We start from the raw sequence: 19,292 nt of genomic DNA, 5'->3' as shown, positions 1-19,292 counted from the left end.
TTTATTATTTTCTTTCTCTTCAGAGAACTTCCTTCAGCCATTCTTCTAGTGTAGGTCTGCTAGTGAAAAATTCTTTTTGCTATTTTTCATCTGAAAATGTGATTTCCTGTTCATTCCTAAAGTTTTTTTCCCCGCATTGGATACAGAATTTGAAGCTGATAATTCTTTTCCTTTAGCACTTAAAAATGTTGTGCCACTTCCTTCTGGCCTTTACAGTTTCTCATGAGAAATCTGTTATTTGAATTGTTATTTCCAATAGTTATAGTTTCTCTTGCTGTTTTTACGATTTAAAATTTATCTTCACTTGTAAGAAGTTTGACTAATACTTCCAGCCATGGATTTCTTTGAGTTTATCCTGTTTGAGGTTTGCACAAATTCTTGAATCTGTATATTTATGTTTTTTGCTAATTGGGGAAGTTTTCAGCCATTATTTCTTCAAATACTTTTCAACTCTACTCTTTTTTCCTTCTAGGACTCTGATGACATGAATGTTAGATATATATTATACTCACATTGGTCTATGGGGCTCGGTTCAATTTTTTTTCTACCTATTTTCTCTCTGATGTTCAGAATTGAGTGTTTCCTATTATTCTAACTTCAAGTTCACTTATTCTTTGCTCTTTCCATACACCGAGTTTTTTGCTTTTTTAGTTATTGAGCTTTTCAGTTTTAAAATTCCCATTTACTTATTCTTTATGTCTTCTATTTCTTTCCTGAGATTTTCTGTTTTGTTGCTGAGACTTTCTATTTTTCATTTTAAATGTTTGTAATTTCTTGTTGAAGCATTTTTAAGATGGCTGTTTTAAAATCCTCCAACATTTCTGCTGTCTTGTTGGCATGCATTAACTGTTTTTTCTTAACAGGTTGAGATTTTCCTGGTTCTGAGAATGATGAGTAATTTAAAAAAATTGAAACCTGCACATTTTGAGTATTATGTTATGATTTTCGATCTTGTTCAAATCTGTTTTATCAGGTCTCCTCTGGTACTGAAACAACAGGAGAAATGGGGGCATTGCCTGTTACTGCCAACTGGGGTGGACGTCCAGGTTCCCCCCTCTTCCTCTGTTGACTGGTTAGGGGAATAGCTCTTTGTTCCTTCTGGGCAGGGCTAGGAATTATGGCTCTCTACTAGGCCCCCACTGATAACACCCTGGTTTGGATGGGGGGAAGTGTCTCATTACCTTTCTCCTCTTGGCTTCTACCAACACTGCAAAGTGAATAGCCTCATTTTATTGGGCAGTGATGAAAGTCTTGACTCTCCATTATGAATCCTCCTGACATCATCCTAGCAGGGAGGTCGAGAGAGACAATCTAGGTTCCCTTCTTGGCTTTCGATGGTTTGGGTGGGAGTAGGGTAGAGTTACAGGTTTTTTTCTGTGGTGTTTGACTGGAATAGAGTGGTTATTATTTAAATGTTCTCTGCCTTGCTAGGCCGCCCTTTTCATGGTCCTTTGGCTAGAGATACTAGGGACTTTTGTTGTTTGTATCCACTGGTGTTTCTGGGTTAACTGGTTTCCCCAACACCACCCTGTGATATATGAAGCAAAAAGAAAATCCAGGAACTCACTTCTGTGTTATTCCTCAGCTCCCAATGTTCCTAACCAGACTTCATTTTTTGATCACCTTTCAGAGTCTTTTTATGTTTGTTTATACATAAAGTCTAGGGCTTTTAGTTAAACTTAGCAGGAGGAATAAAGAAAAGTATTTTTGCTCCATCTTTTCAGAAACAATTTGCTTCTTTTTAAAACCATTTTTCTTTGAAGAAATTAGTTCAACCTAGTGAAAGGGTTTCTCTTTCTCCTCTTTAAAATTTGAGATATTTCTATACTTCAAGGTTAAACTTAATTAGTATTATATTCTATTCAATTAAGGCAAAATCCACATATTTGGCAGCACACTTGCAATTTATTATTTGAAGTTTGACTCTCATCTTTTCTAATCTTTAGAGAATAAAAGTAAATTTGAGAATTTGCTGATAGATTTCTGTCATGAGAAAGATGATACTTCATCATGAAAAAAATAATAGACCGCTGTTCTAATTATGTAGCTATGATCTATTCAGGAATATTGTTTGGATTACTTATGTATGTTATTGGTAAAATATCCTGTATCCCTATTCTAATATTTCCATATCAAATATAAAACTGTTAATAAATTTGCTTGTAGGAACAGGAAAATAAGACTACTATTATTTACATTGCCTATTTTTAAATGCTAGTAAAACTAAACTATCAATCATTTTCTTCTTCCAGATGAGGGGTATGTCTGATAAATCACTCCGGTTAGTGCTGTCCACATTCAGCAACATACGGGAAGAACTTGGACATCTTCAGAATGACTTGACAGTAACATTTATTTTGATTTTTATTTCTTCCAAAGCCTTTCTAATTCCTGGCTTCCTAGCATAGAAGTCAAAGCATTCAGTCTTCTTTAAAAAATACTGAATACAACACAACAATGTTATGCTCACCCAGATATAGTTATTTCCTTGAGACAGTTAATTCGGGTTGGGAGAGAAATAAAAAGCTGGCCAATGTGAAAATGGAAGAAAGTTGGGTGTACGCATTATTTAATTTACCATTAAGGTAATTTAATGCTTAAAGCTAGGGAGTAGTTTGTAAAATTAGAATAATCTGACTCATTAATTGGGAAACTCCTCTTTTCTGTAATAATAAATAAAGCATACTTTGAATTTCTTTGAATACTTGAAAACTTTCTCCAAGAACTTAAACCTTTTCTATTTTCTATTTTAATTGGTGCTCTTCATGCCATCAAATAGATACATTCAGAATACTTTCTATACAATGAATAACTCCTTGAGGACTTTGGAGTGCGGCTTTTTTGTTTGTTTCTGGGTTCTGATGAACATATTTAGACTCGAATATGAAAATTCACCACCTGCTGGGATTAACAAGGAGTCTTTGTATATTGAAGAAAAACATTAAAATACTTCAGAAGGTTCTGCTTCATTGCACTTAGAATTGGTCAGTTCATTAAAATGTCTCTTTCAGTGCAGGCTTTTAACATTTCAATCCTTTTGTATCCCCATATTTTGATTAACTTTTAAGAATTCTGTTTTATTAAATAACTACAAATGAAACAAGTGCTTATTTAAACCTTCCAATCTAAACAAGTCTTTGTAACTATTGACAAGTTTCTGTACTTCTGAATCATAACAAATAATTTTACTTCTAGTCACTGGAAAATGACAAGATAAGACTTGAGAAAGACTTGGCATTCAAAGAAACTCAAATAAAAGAGTACGAAGAACTTTTGGCATCAGTCAGAGCAAATAATCGCCAGCAGCAGGTAAGTTGATATTTTTATTGATAATAAATTAGATTGATAGTTTTCCATATGCACAATTACTGGCACATTGGAGTTATGAGATACAATCCAGACAGAATTAAAATTTGATGGAACAGTTTGCTCATATGAGAATTGAATGGCTTTGGTTATTTCCAATGACTGAAGCCCTCTCAGAAAAACAGATAACCTTAAGTATTAGATATGATTATATATATAATCCACAATTATCAGTGTTTGTTGGGTGATAAAAATTGTATAAATATTGAAAATCTAAGTTCACTCATTTTATCTTCTAATGTGTTGATGAAAAAAGTTTTTGTAGATCTTAGCACATGTTTGTTCAATGAATAATTTGAATGAAAGAACTCTACAATTTTTCTCCAGATAACTGAGCAGAGATGATTTGTAGGAAATCATAAATCTATAAGTCTGATCCATTCCTAATCTTCACTCCCATGACAGTCCCAAATTTTTGCTCAGTTTCCAGTTGTCACATTATCAGGCACATGGTCATTTTGGTGCCTACTAGAAGGCTGGTTATGGTATTGTCAAAGAGTACCAAGAGTCAGATTGCTAAACTGCTTGGTACATTGAAAATTCATCTACTCTTACTTCTTTCTCACTCAAGTTAGGAAAGTAAGATTAATATCTTTCTTGGCTGATTTAACTTACCATTTAAGGGGAAATATAGAAGAAAACTGGGCATGGAAAAATATTTCCTTCATTTCACTGAATTAATCAACTAAAAGCACTCTCCCCTCAAAGTAGAATTCATTAGTCTTATTTACTGTGCCTCCTTTATAGCAAGGACTTCAAGACTCAACTTCAAAATGCCAAGCATTGGAAGAAAACAATCTCTCTCTTCGGCATACACTATCAGACATGGAGTATAGACTAAAAGAACTGGAATACTGTAAGCGTAATTTAGAGCAAGAGAATAAAAATCTTAGAATACAGGTATTAAATTTTTGTTTTAAATATATGTTATTGCCTTAGTTGTACCATTATAATCCTAGCATTGGCTATATATATATATATATATATATATATATATATATACACACACACATACATACACACATATATCCTGTTCTTCTTGAGAAAATATGTGGACTGCTTTCTGATGGTGTCACATAAAATTAGGTCTTAACTCATTGCCATTTGAGTTGTATAATTGAACTCCTAAGAATCACTCTCATTATTTCAATGTCTTGTTTAATCATGTGGTTTTCATCTAATAATAAGTCTTATAATATAATATGTATTTTCTTCACAACAATCTAATTACAGAAAGTTATTTTCTCTTGTGTAGGTTTCTGAGACTTGTACAGGCCCAATGCTGCAGGCTAAAATGGATGAGATTGGCACCCATTACATGGAGATGGTTAAAAACTTAAGAATGGAGAAAGATAGAGAGATCTCCAAACTAAGGGTATGTGGATCCCACACTGCATAAATGCATAGTTCAGCACAAAGTTTCTAATAAGATAATGATGGTTTCAAGTTCAATGCTACAAAGAAAAATCAACTGAAGGTAGAGTTCTAGGAATATGCCATAGAACCCTTTGTTTAAATACATATCACTGTGTAGAGAATATTGCTAAATCTTTCCTAATTTAGCTTTACCTTTTCTAGGAAAACAAAAGAAGACAATAAGTTCAAGTTTGGGGGTTTTAATTTCTATTTGTTTATTTTTTTTTTGATGGCAGGGGCGGGAAGGAACACTTTATGATCTTGCATAAAGCATGCTTATGCAGGCAAGAGTAACTTTAAAGATTATCCAATAAAGTTGCATTTGAATTCATAAAAGTTCTCACTTGAATTTGTGGGGTGATTCATATCAAGTACTTTATCAAGCACAAGGATAAAAACAGTGTCGAATTATGTACCTGTAATTAGCATAAAAATTAAGATGATATTTGTGAGAATAAGTATACATTGCCTTATCTTGTCATTCTAGGTCAGATTGACTAACTTTTAATTTACTGATTCTTCAATGGAGTTACGTAAACCTAGAAAGAAAAACTGACCATAGGATCCTTCTTTACAAATATAACTGTACAATCTTTACCAAAAGTTAAAATGAAACAAAATAGAATTCGTTCAAAAGTCTACCAATTTTTCTTGCAGATTTCCTCCACTAGTTTCTTTTCCAGCCCAATGTTACTAATAACACTTTAACCTACCTAATAGCTATCTGTGCACACATAATGTAGTAAAGGGGAAAACGGACAAGATTTGGGGTCAGAAGACCTGTCTTGGAGTTGCAGCTTTGTTGCTTACTAGCTGTGTAACTTTGTGTCATTTAACATCGCCAGATCTCATTTACCTGTTTTGTAAATAAGGATTATAACAATACTTATCTCAGAGGGTTGCTGTGAGGACTGAAATAAGTTATGCAGGAGGAATATTTTATGGACTGCAAATCATGATATTATATTAGTTATTATTGAGCTTTCCTTAATTAGTATTTAAAAGAATCTAAAGTACCTGTTTTCTTAGCTTTTTTTTTTCTTTTCTGTTTTTCTTAGCTTTATTTTAATTCTTGTGGCCTAGGACTGTTACCTAGGTACTGCCTAGGCTGAAATAGTAGGATTACTTTTAAAAAATGAGAAATTCCTAATTGACATTTCAGTTCATATTTTACATTCATAACATTCTATAAATGCTTATAGCTATTGGTATTTTGCTGTACATTTCATAACTAGCTGTATAACTTTATGTCACTTAACCTCTCTGGAACTCAGTTACCCATTTTGTTAAATTAGAATTATAATTCTTAGTTCTTTTTAAATGTTTAGACTCAATTAAATCAGTACCAAAAAGATGTTTCAAGAAGAGAAGGAAGTTGCAGTGACTTCCAGTTCAAGCTTCATGAACTGACAAGCTTGCTGGAAGAGAAGGATTCCCTTATAAAGCGTCAGTCAGAGGTAAGAGAGAAGGGGTGCAAGTGGAGAGGAACAATACAACTCAGCCCTGTAGGATAAATACTTCCCATGAACTATAAAAGGACACATTTCCAAGGCTTTATTTATGAAATACAATGTAAGTGACTGTGAAGAAGTAAAATTTTCATATTTCAGGAGAAATAATTTGAATGAAAGCTAGAATGGAAGCAAAAAAAAAATGTGCCATTGTGCATTTAATATTTTTGAGACATTGATTTTCTATCTCATTTGCAGTGAAACTCCCAAGGAGACTGAGCTGTTTCAGCAAGGGACTGTGTTATATATCTTCCTGTATCTGTAGCAGGTAGCCCAGGATCTGTTATAAAATGTGTACTGTAGGAAGAAACTACCAAAAATGGTGGCTGTTATTGGACAAATGGCACTTGTAGTCCCATTCAGTGATAGATTTCTGTTAGGAAACAATGCCTCCTTCTATACTGAAGGTTCAGTACTTTTCTGCTATGGCTACAACTTTTGAAACTTTGGGACAAAATTGTGCTCTACACTGGAATTTGACACAACATTGTAAAATGATTATAAATCAATAAAAATATTCAAAAAACTTTGGGACAAAAACTTTCATATCTTCATCTTGAGAAGCATGGCCATTCAACCTCATGTCCCTTAAATATAGAAATCCTATACCAGTTACATTCCTGCACAGGCTTATAATGTAACTTACTAGGTACCATGAAGCAAGAATATATGGAATTCAACAAGTGGGATTGAAACATTCTTACCTCAAGGCTAGAAAGGAAGGGAAAAATTATTCTTAGTAACCTTGTTAAATGATCAAATATACTTCTTACCTCATGTTTCTGCTGTTTTCAAATGATTGTATTGTCTTTTATTTGTAAGGAACTCTCGAAGTTGAGACAAGAAATATATTCATCTCATAACCAACCCTCCAGTGGTGGAAGGACTACTATTACCACTAAAAAGTAATGTATTAAAAAAATGAAATTTGGATATGACTTTGGTTATGATATAATCCAAGTTATAGTATGTTTAATTGATATATACACCCCTAGACAGAGTTTGGTGTTTTCTGCAGGCCAGTAATTCTACTGAAGAATGAATATTCACAAAAAAGACATAGCTATTATGGTTAATAAAAATTCAACAGCATACTTTTCCTGTTTTTTTCAATACATTAAATACAATGGAAGTGAAAGGCAAATAATGGTTGTCTAAGCAACCCTATTAGTCAGGACTCTTTCAGTTGCACATGCCAGAAACCCAACTTAAACTGGGAATTGGTTAATTCACTTAATTGGGATTGCTTGGTGTCCATGTGGATTTGTGTGATCAAAATATGTCTTCAGAAATCTGTCTTTATCTCTTGACTCTGCTCCTTCCTGTGTAGTTGTTCTTAGGCAAGGTCTCCCCTCATAGTAGCAATTGACCACAGCTTACATCTCAGCAATTTAGCAAAACCAAGTAGAAAGTGACTCTTTGTGAATAGTTTCAGCAAAAGTTTATTTTGGATATTTCACGTAAATTGAAAAATACAAAATGTGGTCTTTGAATGGATTCTTTCACTTGACATGTTTTCAAGATTTATCCATGTTTTAGCACGTGTCGGTACTTCACTGCTTTTTGTTACCAAATAATATTCCATTTTATGGACGTACAACATTTTATTTATCCATTCATCAATTAATGGACATTTCGGCTATATTCAATTTTTGGCTATCATGAACAATGCTGTTATAAATATCTGTGTACAAATTTGTGTGGACATATGTGTTCATTTCTTTTAAGAATATACCTAGGAGTAAAATTGCTGAGCACATGGTAACTCTGTTTAACTTTCTGAAGAACCAGTAAACGTTTCCAAGGCAGCTGCACTATTTTACATTCCCACCAGCAGTGTAAGAGGATTCTAATTTCTTTCCATCCTCCTCAACATTTGTTATTGTCCATCTCTTAGATTATAGCCATCCTAAGGGGTGGGAAGTATTATCTCATTTCTCTCATAATTAATGTTGCTTAGTATTTTTTCATGTGCTTATTAGCCATTTGTATATCTTCTTTGAAGAAATGACTATTTAAATTCTTTTTTAATTTTTAAATTGGATTTTTCTTGTGGAATTGCAAGAGATATTTATATATTCTGGATATAAGTCCCATATCAGAGATATGATTTGCTAATATTTTCTTCCATTCCATGGGTTGTCTTTTCACTATTTTGGTAGTATTATTTGCAGCACAAGTTTTTTGTTTTGAGAAAGTCCAGTTCATCTATTTTTTCTTTTCTTACTTGTGTGTTTAGTATCATATGTAAGAAACCATTGCCTAATGCAAGGTCATGAATATTTACATCCATATTTTCTTATAAGTTTTATAGTTTTATCTATTACATTTAAATCTATGATTCACTTTGATTCAATTTTTTACATGGTATAAATTAGGGATCCAAGTTCATTCTTGTGCATGGGGATATCTAGTTGTGTCAGAATCACTTGTGGAATGTATTATATCCCCCATTAAATTGACTTGGTCCATAATCAACCTATCATAAAACAAGGGTAAATCTGTAGACTCCCAATTTTCCTCCATTGATCTATTTGTCTGTCTTTATGCTAGTACCACACTGTCTTAATTACTATAGCATCTTAGTTACGTTTTGAAATCAGGAGTGTGAGTCTTTAAACTGTTCTTTTCAAGATTGCTTTGGCTATTCTTGGTCTTTGGGTTTTCCGTATGAATTTTAGGATAAGTCTGTTAATTTCTGTTTAAAAATACCATCGGGATTTTTATAGAAATTTCATTGAATATGTAGAACACTTTAGGTATTACTGCCATGTAAACAAAATTAAGTCTTTTGGTCCATGAGTATGGGATTCTTTTCCATTTAGATCCTCTTTAATCTCTTAAAACAATACTTTGTATTTGTCATTGCACAGGTCTTACACTACTTTTGTTAAATTAATTTCTAAGTATTATATATTTCAGTGCTATTGTAAATTGAATTTTTTCTTAATTTCATTTTCAGATTGTTCATTGCAAGTATATAGGTTTAAAATTTATTTTTGTATATTTACTTTGTACCCTTTAATCTTATTGAACTCATTTACTAGTTCTAATGGTTTTATTGGATTCCTTAAAAATTTCTATGTATAAGATCATGTCATTTGTAAATAGAGATAGTTTGACTTTATTTCCAATCTGGATGCATTTTATTTATTTTTCTTGCCTAATTGCTCTAGAACCTCCAGTATAGTGTGAAATAGAAGTGGCAACAGTGGTTGTTCCTGTCTTGTAGTTTGTATTTCTCAGGGAATTTCACCTAAGTTGTTGAGTTTTTTGGCATAAAATGGTCATAATACTCCTTTGTTATGCTTTTAAGACAAAGGCTTTTTTTATTATGCTTTTAAGACAAAGGATCTCTCTTTAAAAAATTTAATTGAGATATAACTGACATTACATTATATTAGTTTCGGGTATGCAATATAATGATTCATTATGTGTGTATTGCTAAATGATCACTGCAGTAAGTCTAGTTAATACCCATCACCATCCATAGTTACAAATTTTTCTTCTAATAAGAACCTTTTAGATCTAATCTTTTAGCAACTTTCAAATATACAATACAGTATTATTAATTATGGTCACCATACTGTGCATTACATTCCTAGGACTTAAAATTTGTTTTGTAACTGGAAGATTATACCTTATGACCAATTTCACCCATTTTGCTCACTCCCCACCCCCCACCTTTGGTAACCACCAATATGTTCTCTTATCTGAGTTCATTTTTTTTAGTTTATACTTATGAGTGAGATAATATGGTATTTGTCTTTGTCTGACTTTGTATAATGCCCTCCAGGTCCACCCATGCTGTTGCAAATGGTAGGATTTCCTTCATTTTTATGGCTGAATAATATTCCTCTGTGTGTGTCTGTGTGTGTGTGTGTGTGTGTGTGTGTGTAATGTTTTATTTATCCATTCTGACACTGATGAACACTCATTGTTTCCATGTATTGACTACTGTAAATAATGCCACAATGAACATGGGGGTGCAGATATCTTTTAGAGTTAGTGTTTTCATTTCCTTCTGACAAATACCCAGAAGTGAAATCATTGGATCATATGATAGTTCTATTCTTAACTTTTTGAGTAACCTTCATACTGTTTTCCATAGTGGCTGCACCAGTTTGCACTCCTACCAACAGTGCACAAGGATTCCCTTTTTGCCACATCTTTGTCAACACTTGCTATTTCTTGTCTTTTTGATAATAGCCATTCTAACACAAGTACAAGGTGATGTCTTCACTTTCTTGGTACCAGTAAATTATGTGCTCTCTCTTCTTTTGCTAACTAGTCTGGTTAGAACTCTATCAATTTTAATGATATTCTTGAAGAACCAGTTTTGTTTTAATAGATTTTCCTGTATTATTTTCCTATTTTCTATTTCATCAGTTTCTTTTCCTATCTTTATGTCTTTCTTGTGTTTACTTTCCACTTAATTTTCCTTTTCTTTTCTATTTTCTACCCTGGAAACGAAGGCCATTTATTGTAAACCATTTATGAGTTTTAATGCTATAAGTTTCTACTTAACCATTGTTTTAGCTGCATTCCCTAATTTTGATAAGATGTGTTTACATTTGTATTCAGTTCAAAATATTTTCTACTTTCTCATTTCACTTATTCTTTGATCCATGGTTATTTGGAATTGTGTTCTTTAGTTTCTAAATCTTTGGGAAATTTCCAGATATCTTTCTGTTATTGATTCCTAATTTACATCCATCATGGTCAAAGAACATGTTTTGCATTGATATAATCATTTTAAATTTATCGAGAATTGTTTTGTGGTCCAGAATACGGACTCTCTTGGTAAATATTCATTGTGCTCTTGAAAAGAACATGCATTCTATTGTTGATAGTTGGAGTGTTTTATAAATGTCATTTTAAAATTCTTATTTTTAATTTTTTTCATTTTTCAGTGTTAGGTAAAATTGATACAATTTGACTGCACATATACAATATATTGCATGTAAATACATATATACAATATACTGCACATATTTTTTAATTTACATATATGTACTGTTCATTGTTTCTAAGAACAGATTAGAGCTTTAGCTTTTTAAACTTACATAGTTATCAAAGAAATAAAGCCAACCACAAAAGAAGAATCAACAGAATGCAGTAATCCAATCATAAAGGACAGTCAAATGTGCTTACACATATTCAAGAAATCAGTCACCTAAGTTATAAATAATAAGTAGTTCATTTGTGTCCTTTTTTTTAAGATTACACATATAAGTGATATCATATGGCATTTTTCTTTTTCTGGCTTACTACACTTAGAATGACGATCTCCAGGTCCATCCATGTTGTTGCAAATGACATTATTTTATTCCTTTTCATGCCTAAGTGGTATTCCAGTGTGTGTGTGTGTGTGTGTGTACACCACATCTTCTTTATCTAGTCATCTGTTTATGGACATTTGGGTTGTTTCTATGTCTTGGCTATTGTAAATAGTGCTGCTATGAACATTGGGGTGCATGTGTCTTTTTGAATTATATTTTTCTCTGGGCATATGCCCAGGAGTGGGATTGCTGGATCATAGGATAAGTCTATTTTTAGTTTTTAAGGAACCTCCATACTGTCCTCCATAGTGGCTGCACCAATTTACATTCCCACCAACAGTATAAGAGGGTTCCTTTTTCTCCACTCTCTCTCCAGCAATTATTGTTTGTGGACTTTTTAATGATGGCCATTCTGGCTGGTGTGAGTTTTGATTGTAGTTTTCATTTGCATTTCTCTAACAAGTAGTGATGTTGAGCATCTTTTCATGTGTCTGTCTTCTTTGGAGAGATGTCTATTTAGGTCTTCTGCCTATTTTTTGATTGGGTTGCATTTTTTTTTATATTAAGATGTATGAGCTGTTTGTATATTTTGGAAATTAGTCCCTTGTCAGTTGCATTATTTGCAAATATTTTCTCCCATTCTGTAGTTTGTCTTTTTGTTTTGTTGATGGTATCCTTAGCTGTGCAAAAGCTTTTAAGTTTAATTAAATCCCATTTGCTTATTTCTGCTTTTATATCCATTACCCCAGAAGCTGGTTGAAAAATATATTGCTGTGATTTATGTCGAAGAGTGTTCTGCCCATGTTTTCTTCTAGGAGTTTTATAGTATCTGATCTTACATTTAAGTCTTTAATCCATTTTGAGTTTATTTTTGTATATGGTGTTAGAGAATGTTCTAATTTCAGTCTTTTACAGGTAGCTGTCCAGTTTTCCCAGCATCACTTACTGAAGAGACTGTCTTTTCTCCATTATATATTCTTGCTTCTTTTGTCATAGATTAATTGACCATAAGTGTGTGGGTTTATTTCTGGACTTTCTATCTTCTTCCATTGATCTATATGTCTGTTTTGGTGCCAGTACCACACTGTTTTGATTACTGTAGCTTTGTAGTATAGTCTGAAGTTAGGGAGCAAGATTCCCCCCCCAGCTCTGTTCTTCTTTTTCAAGATTGTTTTGGCTTTTCAAGGCCTTTTGTGTTTCCATACAAATTTTAACATTTTTTGTTCCAGCTCTGTGAAAAATGTTGTTGGTAACTTAATAAGGATTGCATTGAATCTGTATATTGCCTTGTCAATTTGGTTAATAGTGTTGTTAACATCTTCTATATATTTACTAATTTTCTGTATACTTCTAATATCAATTATCTGGGAAAGCATGCCAAAATCTCCAACTGTAATTGTGGATTTGCTTATTTCTCCTTCCATTTCTATCAGTGTTTGCTTTAAATATTTTGAATTTCTGCTAGGAGGTGCATGAACATTTAAGATTGTTATGTTGTATTGATGAATAAACATGAAAGATTGTTACCTCTTGTTGATTGACACCTTTATTATTACTAAACAATCCTTTTATCTCTACTAGTGCTTCCTGTTCTGAAGGCAACTTCATCTGATATTAATAGAATTCCTCCAGCTTTCTTTTGGTTACAGATTTCATAATATATATTTCCTTTTTTCACTTGTAGTTTAATCTATTAATTTGTTTATCTTTAAAATTTTTTTAAACAGCATATATAGCCAGATATTGTGCTTTTATCCAATGTAACAATATTTACCTTTTAATTGGAACATTTAGGCCATTTATATTTAATGTGATTATCTATATTGTTTAGTTTAAATTTACTATTTTGCTGTATGTTTTTGATTCCCCTTTTTACTCTTTTCTTTTGGATTAATCATTATTTGATTATTGCATTTTATCTACTTTATTGGCTTATTAGGTGTTTTTCTTTTTTATGATTGCTATAAGGCTTAAAGCATTCTTTTTTTAAATCTTATAAGGTTTAAAGCATTCTTTTTTTAGTCTTATCACAGTCTATCTTTAATGTTATACTTCATCACATGTAATATACAAACTTCATGATAGTATTCTTCTATTTCTCCTTCATAATCTTCTTGCTATTTTTGTTATCTATATTTACTTTTACAAACACAATGCTAATTTTGTTTTCAATAGTCAATTATTTTCTAAAGAAATATTAAAATAAGAAAAATAATGTTTTAAACTTACCCACATATGTATCATTTCTGGTGCTATTCATTCTTCTGCTGAGATCGAAATTTCCATCTGATATCATTTTCCCTCTGTCTGATGTACTTTCCTTAACATTTCTTGTCATGCTGCCATGCTGGTGAAGATTTCTTTTGTTTTTTTATGTCTGATAACAGTTTTTATTTAGACTTTATTATTCAAAGTTATTTTTGCTGTGTATAGAATAGTTAAGTTGATAAGATATTTTTTCTTTCAGTACTTTAAAGATGTCATTCCACTCTTCTGACTTTCACTGTATCGGATAAGAAGTTGGCTGATATGATTATGATATATAATTATGTTGTGTTATGATTATTCCTCTGAGTAATGCTTTGTTTTCTCTGACTGAGATTATCACTGGTTTTCAGCAATTTGATAATGATGGGCCTCTCTGTGTTTATCTTCATCATTCTTTTTCTTGAGGTTCACTGAACTTCTTGGATCTCTGTCTTTATAATTTTCATCAAATTTGGAAACAATTAGGTCATTACTTCTTCAATTATTTTTTGTCTCCTGCCAATCTCAAAGGACTTCAATTATACATGTATAAGGGCATCTGATATTTTACATAGCTGACTTGTACTCTGTATGTATTTTTCAGTCTTTTTTCTCTCATGTTTGAGTTTGGATAGTTTCTCTTGATGTCTTCAAATTTAGTAGTATTTTCTTCTGTAGTGCCTAATCTGTTAATCCCATACAACATAATTTTCATCTTTAGAAATCCAATGTAGATTTTTGTATCCTCCATTGTTCTCACTGTGTTCATGCTTTCCTCTATTGATTATACATTTTATGTATATATTTTATATTTCTAATAGATGCATCCCTGCTTATTTCTTTTATCTCATTTCTTGGTATGTTCCTACTAATTTATTTTTTCTACATTATTACTCATATATTCCTGCTTCATTCCATGCCTACTAATTTTTTATTGTGTGCCATATATTATGATTTTACATACTTGAGTTCTGGGTTTTTTTGGTAATCACTCTAAGAATTTTGGAGATGTCTTTAGAGATGAGGTTAAGTTACTTGGAAATAGTTTGATATTTTTAAGCTTTTCTTTTGAACTGTTAGAACAACCTGCAGTCTAAGGCTAGGTCATCTCACTACTAAGGCAATAGCTTTTGTAGTGTCTGCCTGATGCCCTCTAGTATTAGGAGATCTTTCCACTCTGGTTAGTGAAACACAAACTATTCTCTTCACTATGTGAGCTTCAGGAATTTCAAGACTCCTTCTTTTCAGTGGTTCTTTCCCCAGCCTCAGTACCTTTTTTGCATGCTTACACTGATCAGTATTCACCCAAAAACTTGTAAGGAATTCTCCACAGATCTCCTGACCTCTCTCAATGTATGTAACTCTCTCCTGTCTGGTATTCTGTCCCACAAATTCTGACTCCAGGCAGTGAGCTAAGCACTTGTAGGGTTCATGTCATTTGTTTCCCTTCTCTGGGATCATTGTATTATTCTGCCAGTGGTCCATCATTGCCAGAAGCAGAAGTACTTCCTTCTTATTCTCTTGAAAATAGTAGTAAATCTGTAAACTGAGAGATTTTCTTTCTAGAAAGAGTTCAAAGTCATTCAGAACCAAATTAATTTGATAAGGAGTATCAAACTAGAAGTGACTAAAAAGTAGTGAAAGTTATTTTCTTGTGCAGCTTGTAAACTAACTTTTTTTTTCTGTATAGGTATAGAACACAATATCCAATCCTAGGCCTCCTGTATGATGACTACGAATATATACCAGCAGGTAGTGACACACAGACTATTGTGATTGAGAAAACAGAAGACAAATGGACTTGTGTAAGTTCACTTGGGCATTTCTAGAGTATATAATTAAGGGAAAAAATTCCACGACCATTGGGTTGTGTTAGCAGTTTCTCAGCCTCAGCAATAATTAACATTTTGAGCTGGATAATTTGTTGTGAGGGACTATCCTGCACATTGTAGGATATTTAGCTGCCTCTAAAGCCATATAGAATCTGACTTTAACACTATGAAAATGACAGCCTTTGTTTTGTTATGTTAAAAACTTCTTAGGTACTAAAAGCAGGTAAAACTAATCTATGGTTATTAAAGTCAGGAAGAGGCTCTGCTTGAAGGCGGGTACTATTTGGAAGGAAACAAAAGGAGGAATACTGGGGTACTAACAATATGCTGTTTCTTGACCTGAGTGATGGTTATATATGTGTGTGTCCAGTTTGGGAAAATTCATTTAGTTGTACACCTATATGTATATTTTTTCTACATTTATTATACTTCAATAAAAGTCTTAAAATAAGGCTTAAGTATATTGTGATGAGCAATAGATAAATACGTCAGTCAATTATTCTCCAGAACCTTTTGAAGAAATATTAAAACTGCAGATTTACATTTAATAAAATACTGCAGATGTATAAATTACAAATTACTGCAGATATAGTTAATAAAATTAAACATCTGTTAAATAACTCACTTTAAAAATGTTTTTAGCTCTGAAACCCTTCCTAACTACAATCAAGCCATCAATCTTGTATAATATGATTATCTATTATCAGTGAAAGCAACCAACATTTAGTAACCCCCAAATAAAAATAATTTGAGCTTTGAAATATATTGTGTTTCTTAGGTCATTAATTAGTTAAGAATTACTTATTACTAATTTTTAACTGATACAGGGTACTTGGTGGCCCAAGAACCAGATGAGCAGAAAGTCAGCACAGGATTTAAAATTTTTCACTCAGAGATTATCTGATGCTGAAATTTAATACTGAGACGCAATTGCCGCTACTAACCATATTTGCCTCAGAGGTGGTATCAATGTGAAGACCTGACAAATAAAGTGTCTACAGAATAATAGTCATTACTTCACTCTTCATTAAAAATGTACTGCAGTGAACATCAAACTTGATATCTGAAGGGACTAGATACTGGCAGTAAGTTCAAAATATATTTAAGTAAGTTCACAGATGATAGAGCTGTATTTATTAATAGAGATGTCTGGACATATTTAACCTCTAAATATGACACCAAGGAGTAAATCTACTCAATTTTCCCTCCCTTGCGCTTTAAGTCATTTGAAACATATATTTTGACTAAGTCAGACAAACCATTGTTTCATTGAGTATACATATAAAAGAGTGCCAAAACAGTGCCATGCATTTCCTTTGGTATTATTCATATTGATTTAAATCATTTTTATAGCTGCGTACAATAACAATGTCTTAATTGTAAGCCAGTTCTAAACTAACTTTTTTTTTCTTTTCTAGCCATGAATGAATCTCCAACTCAAAGGAATATTGTTGTGTCTGCATTAGTACTTTAATTGTTATTTTTCCATAACTAGAGGCCAATCAATATTTTGAACCATGCTACTACTCAGCAATCTAATGGAATTAATTAGTTATATAGAAGACAGTTTCTCCAGCCATTAATGAGGCCTGTAGCCTCATTTTTGTATTCAATATAGCAACACACCACTTGTTTAAACTTTAATTACAGACACTGTAGGACTTAATCCATTAGTTTTCAATAGGGTGCTTCCTAAACACTGGATTAATTTGTTAGGGTAGAGATTTTACAGGTTATTCCATTAAAAGATTTTCTCTGATTTTGAATGTGCAATTCACCTACAAGAGTAAATACTGTTTTTTAACAACAACAAAAAGTAACACTATTGAATTAAAAAAATCAGTTTAACTAGTGCATGGTATATACAGTCTATATTTGATTTTTTTACATTAAATCTTGTGATTAGAAGATACGATTTATTATATGCTATTTAATACCTTTGGGAGATATAACTAAATCAAAGGTGGTGGTTAATTTCATTTATCAGGGAAGTAGGATAATATTTTTTAAGTAACTAAATCTGCTAAATTGCACATTATACTATTATGATTCTAAGTACGTATCAGTGGCTTGGCAAATCTGTTCTTTTGAAGCATAACATCCCCAAATGAGCCCACCCACTTTTTTAAAAACATATAACTATATTGTAGTCTCGGGAGGAAGGAAAGTGGGCTTTTTTATAGCGGTATACAAAACATAATATTGAAATATTGCATAAAGGCTTAGGGAATGAAAATAGCAACAACAAATACTTGATATCTGTATTCTACTTGGGATTCTTGGGAGAAAGAGATTATCTAGTACAGTATATTAATGTACTTAGAAGTTGGTTGATTAATTGGGCTCTAATGACCTTACAGAGTGAACTAACATTTTCTAAATACATTAGTAGATAAGAATGAAATTTCTTAATTTCAAACCCTCTGGTAAAAGTTAAGAATTAGCAAAAATTTAAATGTTAGCATTTGACAATGTATAGATTAAGGTAACAAATAAATTCGGGTTATATGTGAGCAAGGTTTTGCACTGAAACATCTCTGCAAATATCTATATAGAATTCTGTCATGCTTTATAACTACATTCTAATAATTACTCATTATACTAAGAAACTTAAGATAGGAACATATGAGGCACTATACAAAATGAAACCATAAATGAAGAGAAATATGCTTTTTATACTCATATAAATATTCTAATAAGTCTTGATATGAAGTGAAAAGCTCTATTTTATTATCCTGATACTTTGTGACAGAAAATGTTAATATTCTTCATGAACTATACAGTCCTTATATTTTTTCCTTGGTGTAGGAACAACAGGCTAGTTTCTCCTCTGTTAGCTACTCATATATGTAACTGTAACAAAATTATACCACGTTATCTACCCATTACATATAATATAAGTGGAAGTTTTTAGTAGCTTGATAGAAAACTGCCACCATAACTGAAAATTAGAACAAGTATAAATTTTTCAAAAACAAATACTCTTAAATAAAAATAACAGTGTCTAAAATTTGGGACATTTAAGAAGTCAGCACTTCATTGGCTCACTTCAAAGTGAGTGAATGGGGGTCATAACAAGGTGCTTATTATACTTAGCAAAATTAAATGTATTTCTTTTCCAATTTTTGATTAATAGAAATAGTGATTTTTTTTTCTCTCACAAGTTTCACACAGCTTTTCTCTGAAAATTGCAAAGATACTGTCAGGTGAGGAGTACCTGTTGATCTAATTTCTGTTCCAGCATATTTTGCTTCAGATGTCAAATAAAATGGAGACTGTGTAATGACATGCAAAGTAATTTGTTTAAGTGTTTAAATAAAATGTGTATCTGTATGGTCTTTGTGGAAGTCCTAGTAAGAAACCTACAGGATGGATTTTTAGCTTGGTTGTATATTTTTGTCAGAAAGTTGTTATCCTGTGAATGTTTATGTTACAGCTAACAAGCACCACTCTAAAAATAAAAATTCCTGATGTGGACTGCTAGAGACAACACTTTAAAATCGTTGGGCCTCTGGTTGATTCAGCTTTCTGCTTTAAATAGGAATTTCTTAGCTTATAAACCTAGTCTTCTAAGTTCCATAACTCACTAACTTCAGAACTAGATGCCACAAAGCATTCTTCTTATCTCTGTAATGGTG

General features: G+C 32.1%; 1 protein-coding gene across 2 annotated transcripts in view; it reads left to right on the top strand.

The window, feature by feature from the left end:
- POF1B (POF1B actin binding protein) overlaps positions 1-18,595 on the top strand; it is a 71,915-nt gene extending 53,320 nt beyond the window's left edge. Inside the window, exons 10-17 of one of the 2 annotated variants that reach the window (XM_015250767.3) lie at positions 2,253-2,345; positions 3,196-3,309; positions 4,114-4,266; positions 4,622-4,741; positions 6,111-6,239; positions 7,116-7,198; positions 15,513-15,627; positions 17,073-18,595. In XM_015250767.3, the coding sequence (XP_015106253.1) occupies positions 2,253-2,345; positions 3,196-3,309; positions 4,114-4,266; positions 4,622-4,741; positions 6,111-6,239; positions 7,116-7,198; positions 15,513-15,627; positions 17,073-17,078 (813 nt within the window). In that variant the 3' untranslated portion in view covers positions 17,079-18,595. Of the gene's footprint in view, positions 1-2,252; positions 2,346-3,195; positions 3,310-4,113; positions 4,267-4,621; positions 4,742-6,110; positions 6,240-7,115; positions 7,199-15,512; positions 15,652-17,072 lie in introns of those variants that run through there. The other variant, XM_006217754.4, reaches the window with a different exon arrangement.
- Positions 18,596-19,292: the final 697 nt, after the last annotated feature.

The sequence above is a fragment of the Vicugna pacos genome, chromosome X (genome assembly GCF_048564905.1).
Source record: "Vicugna pacos chromosome X, VicPac4, whole genome shotgun sequence".
Lineage (NCBI taxonomy): Eukaryota > Metazoa > Chordata > Mammalia > Artiodactyla > Camelidae > Vicugna > Vicugna pacos.
The sequence above is the reverse complement of the archived record's forward strand: the minus strand, read 5'-3'. Positions and strand labels throughout refer to the sequence as shown.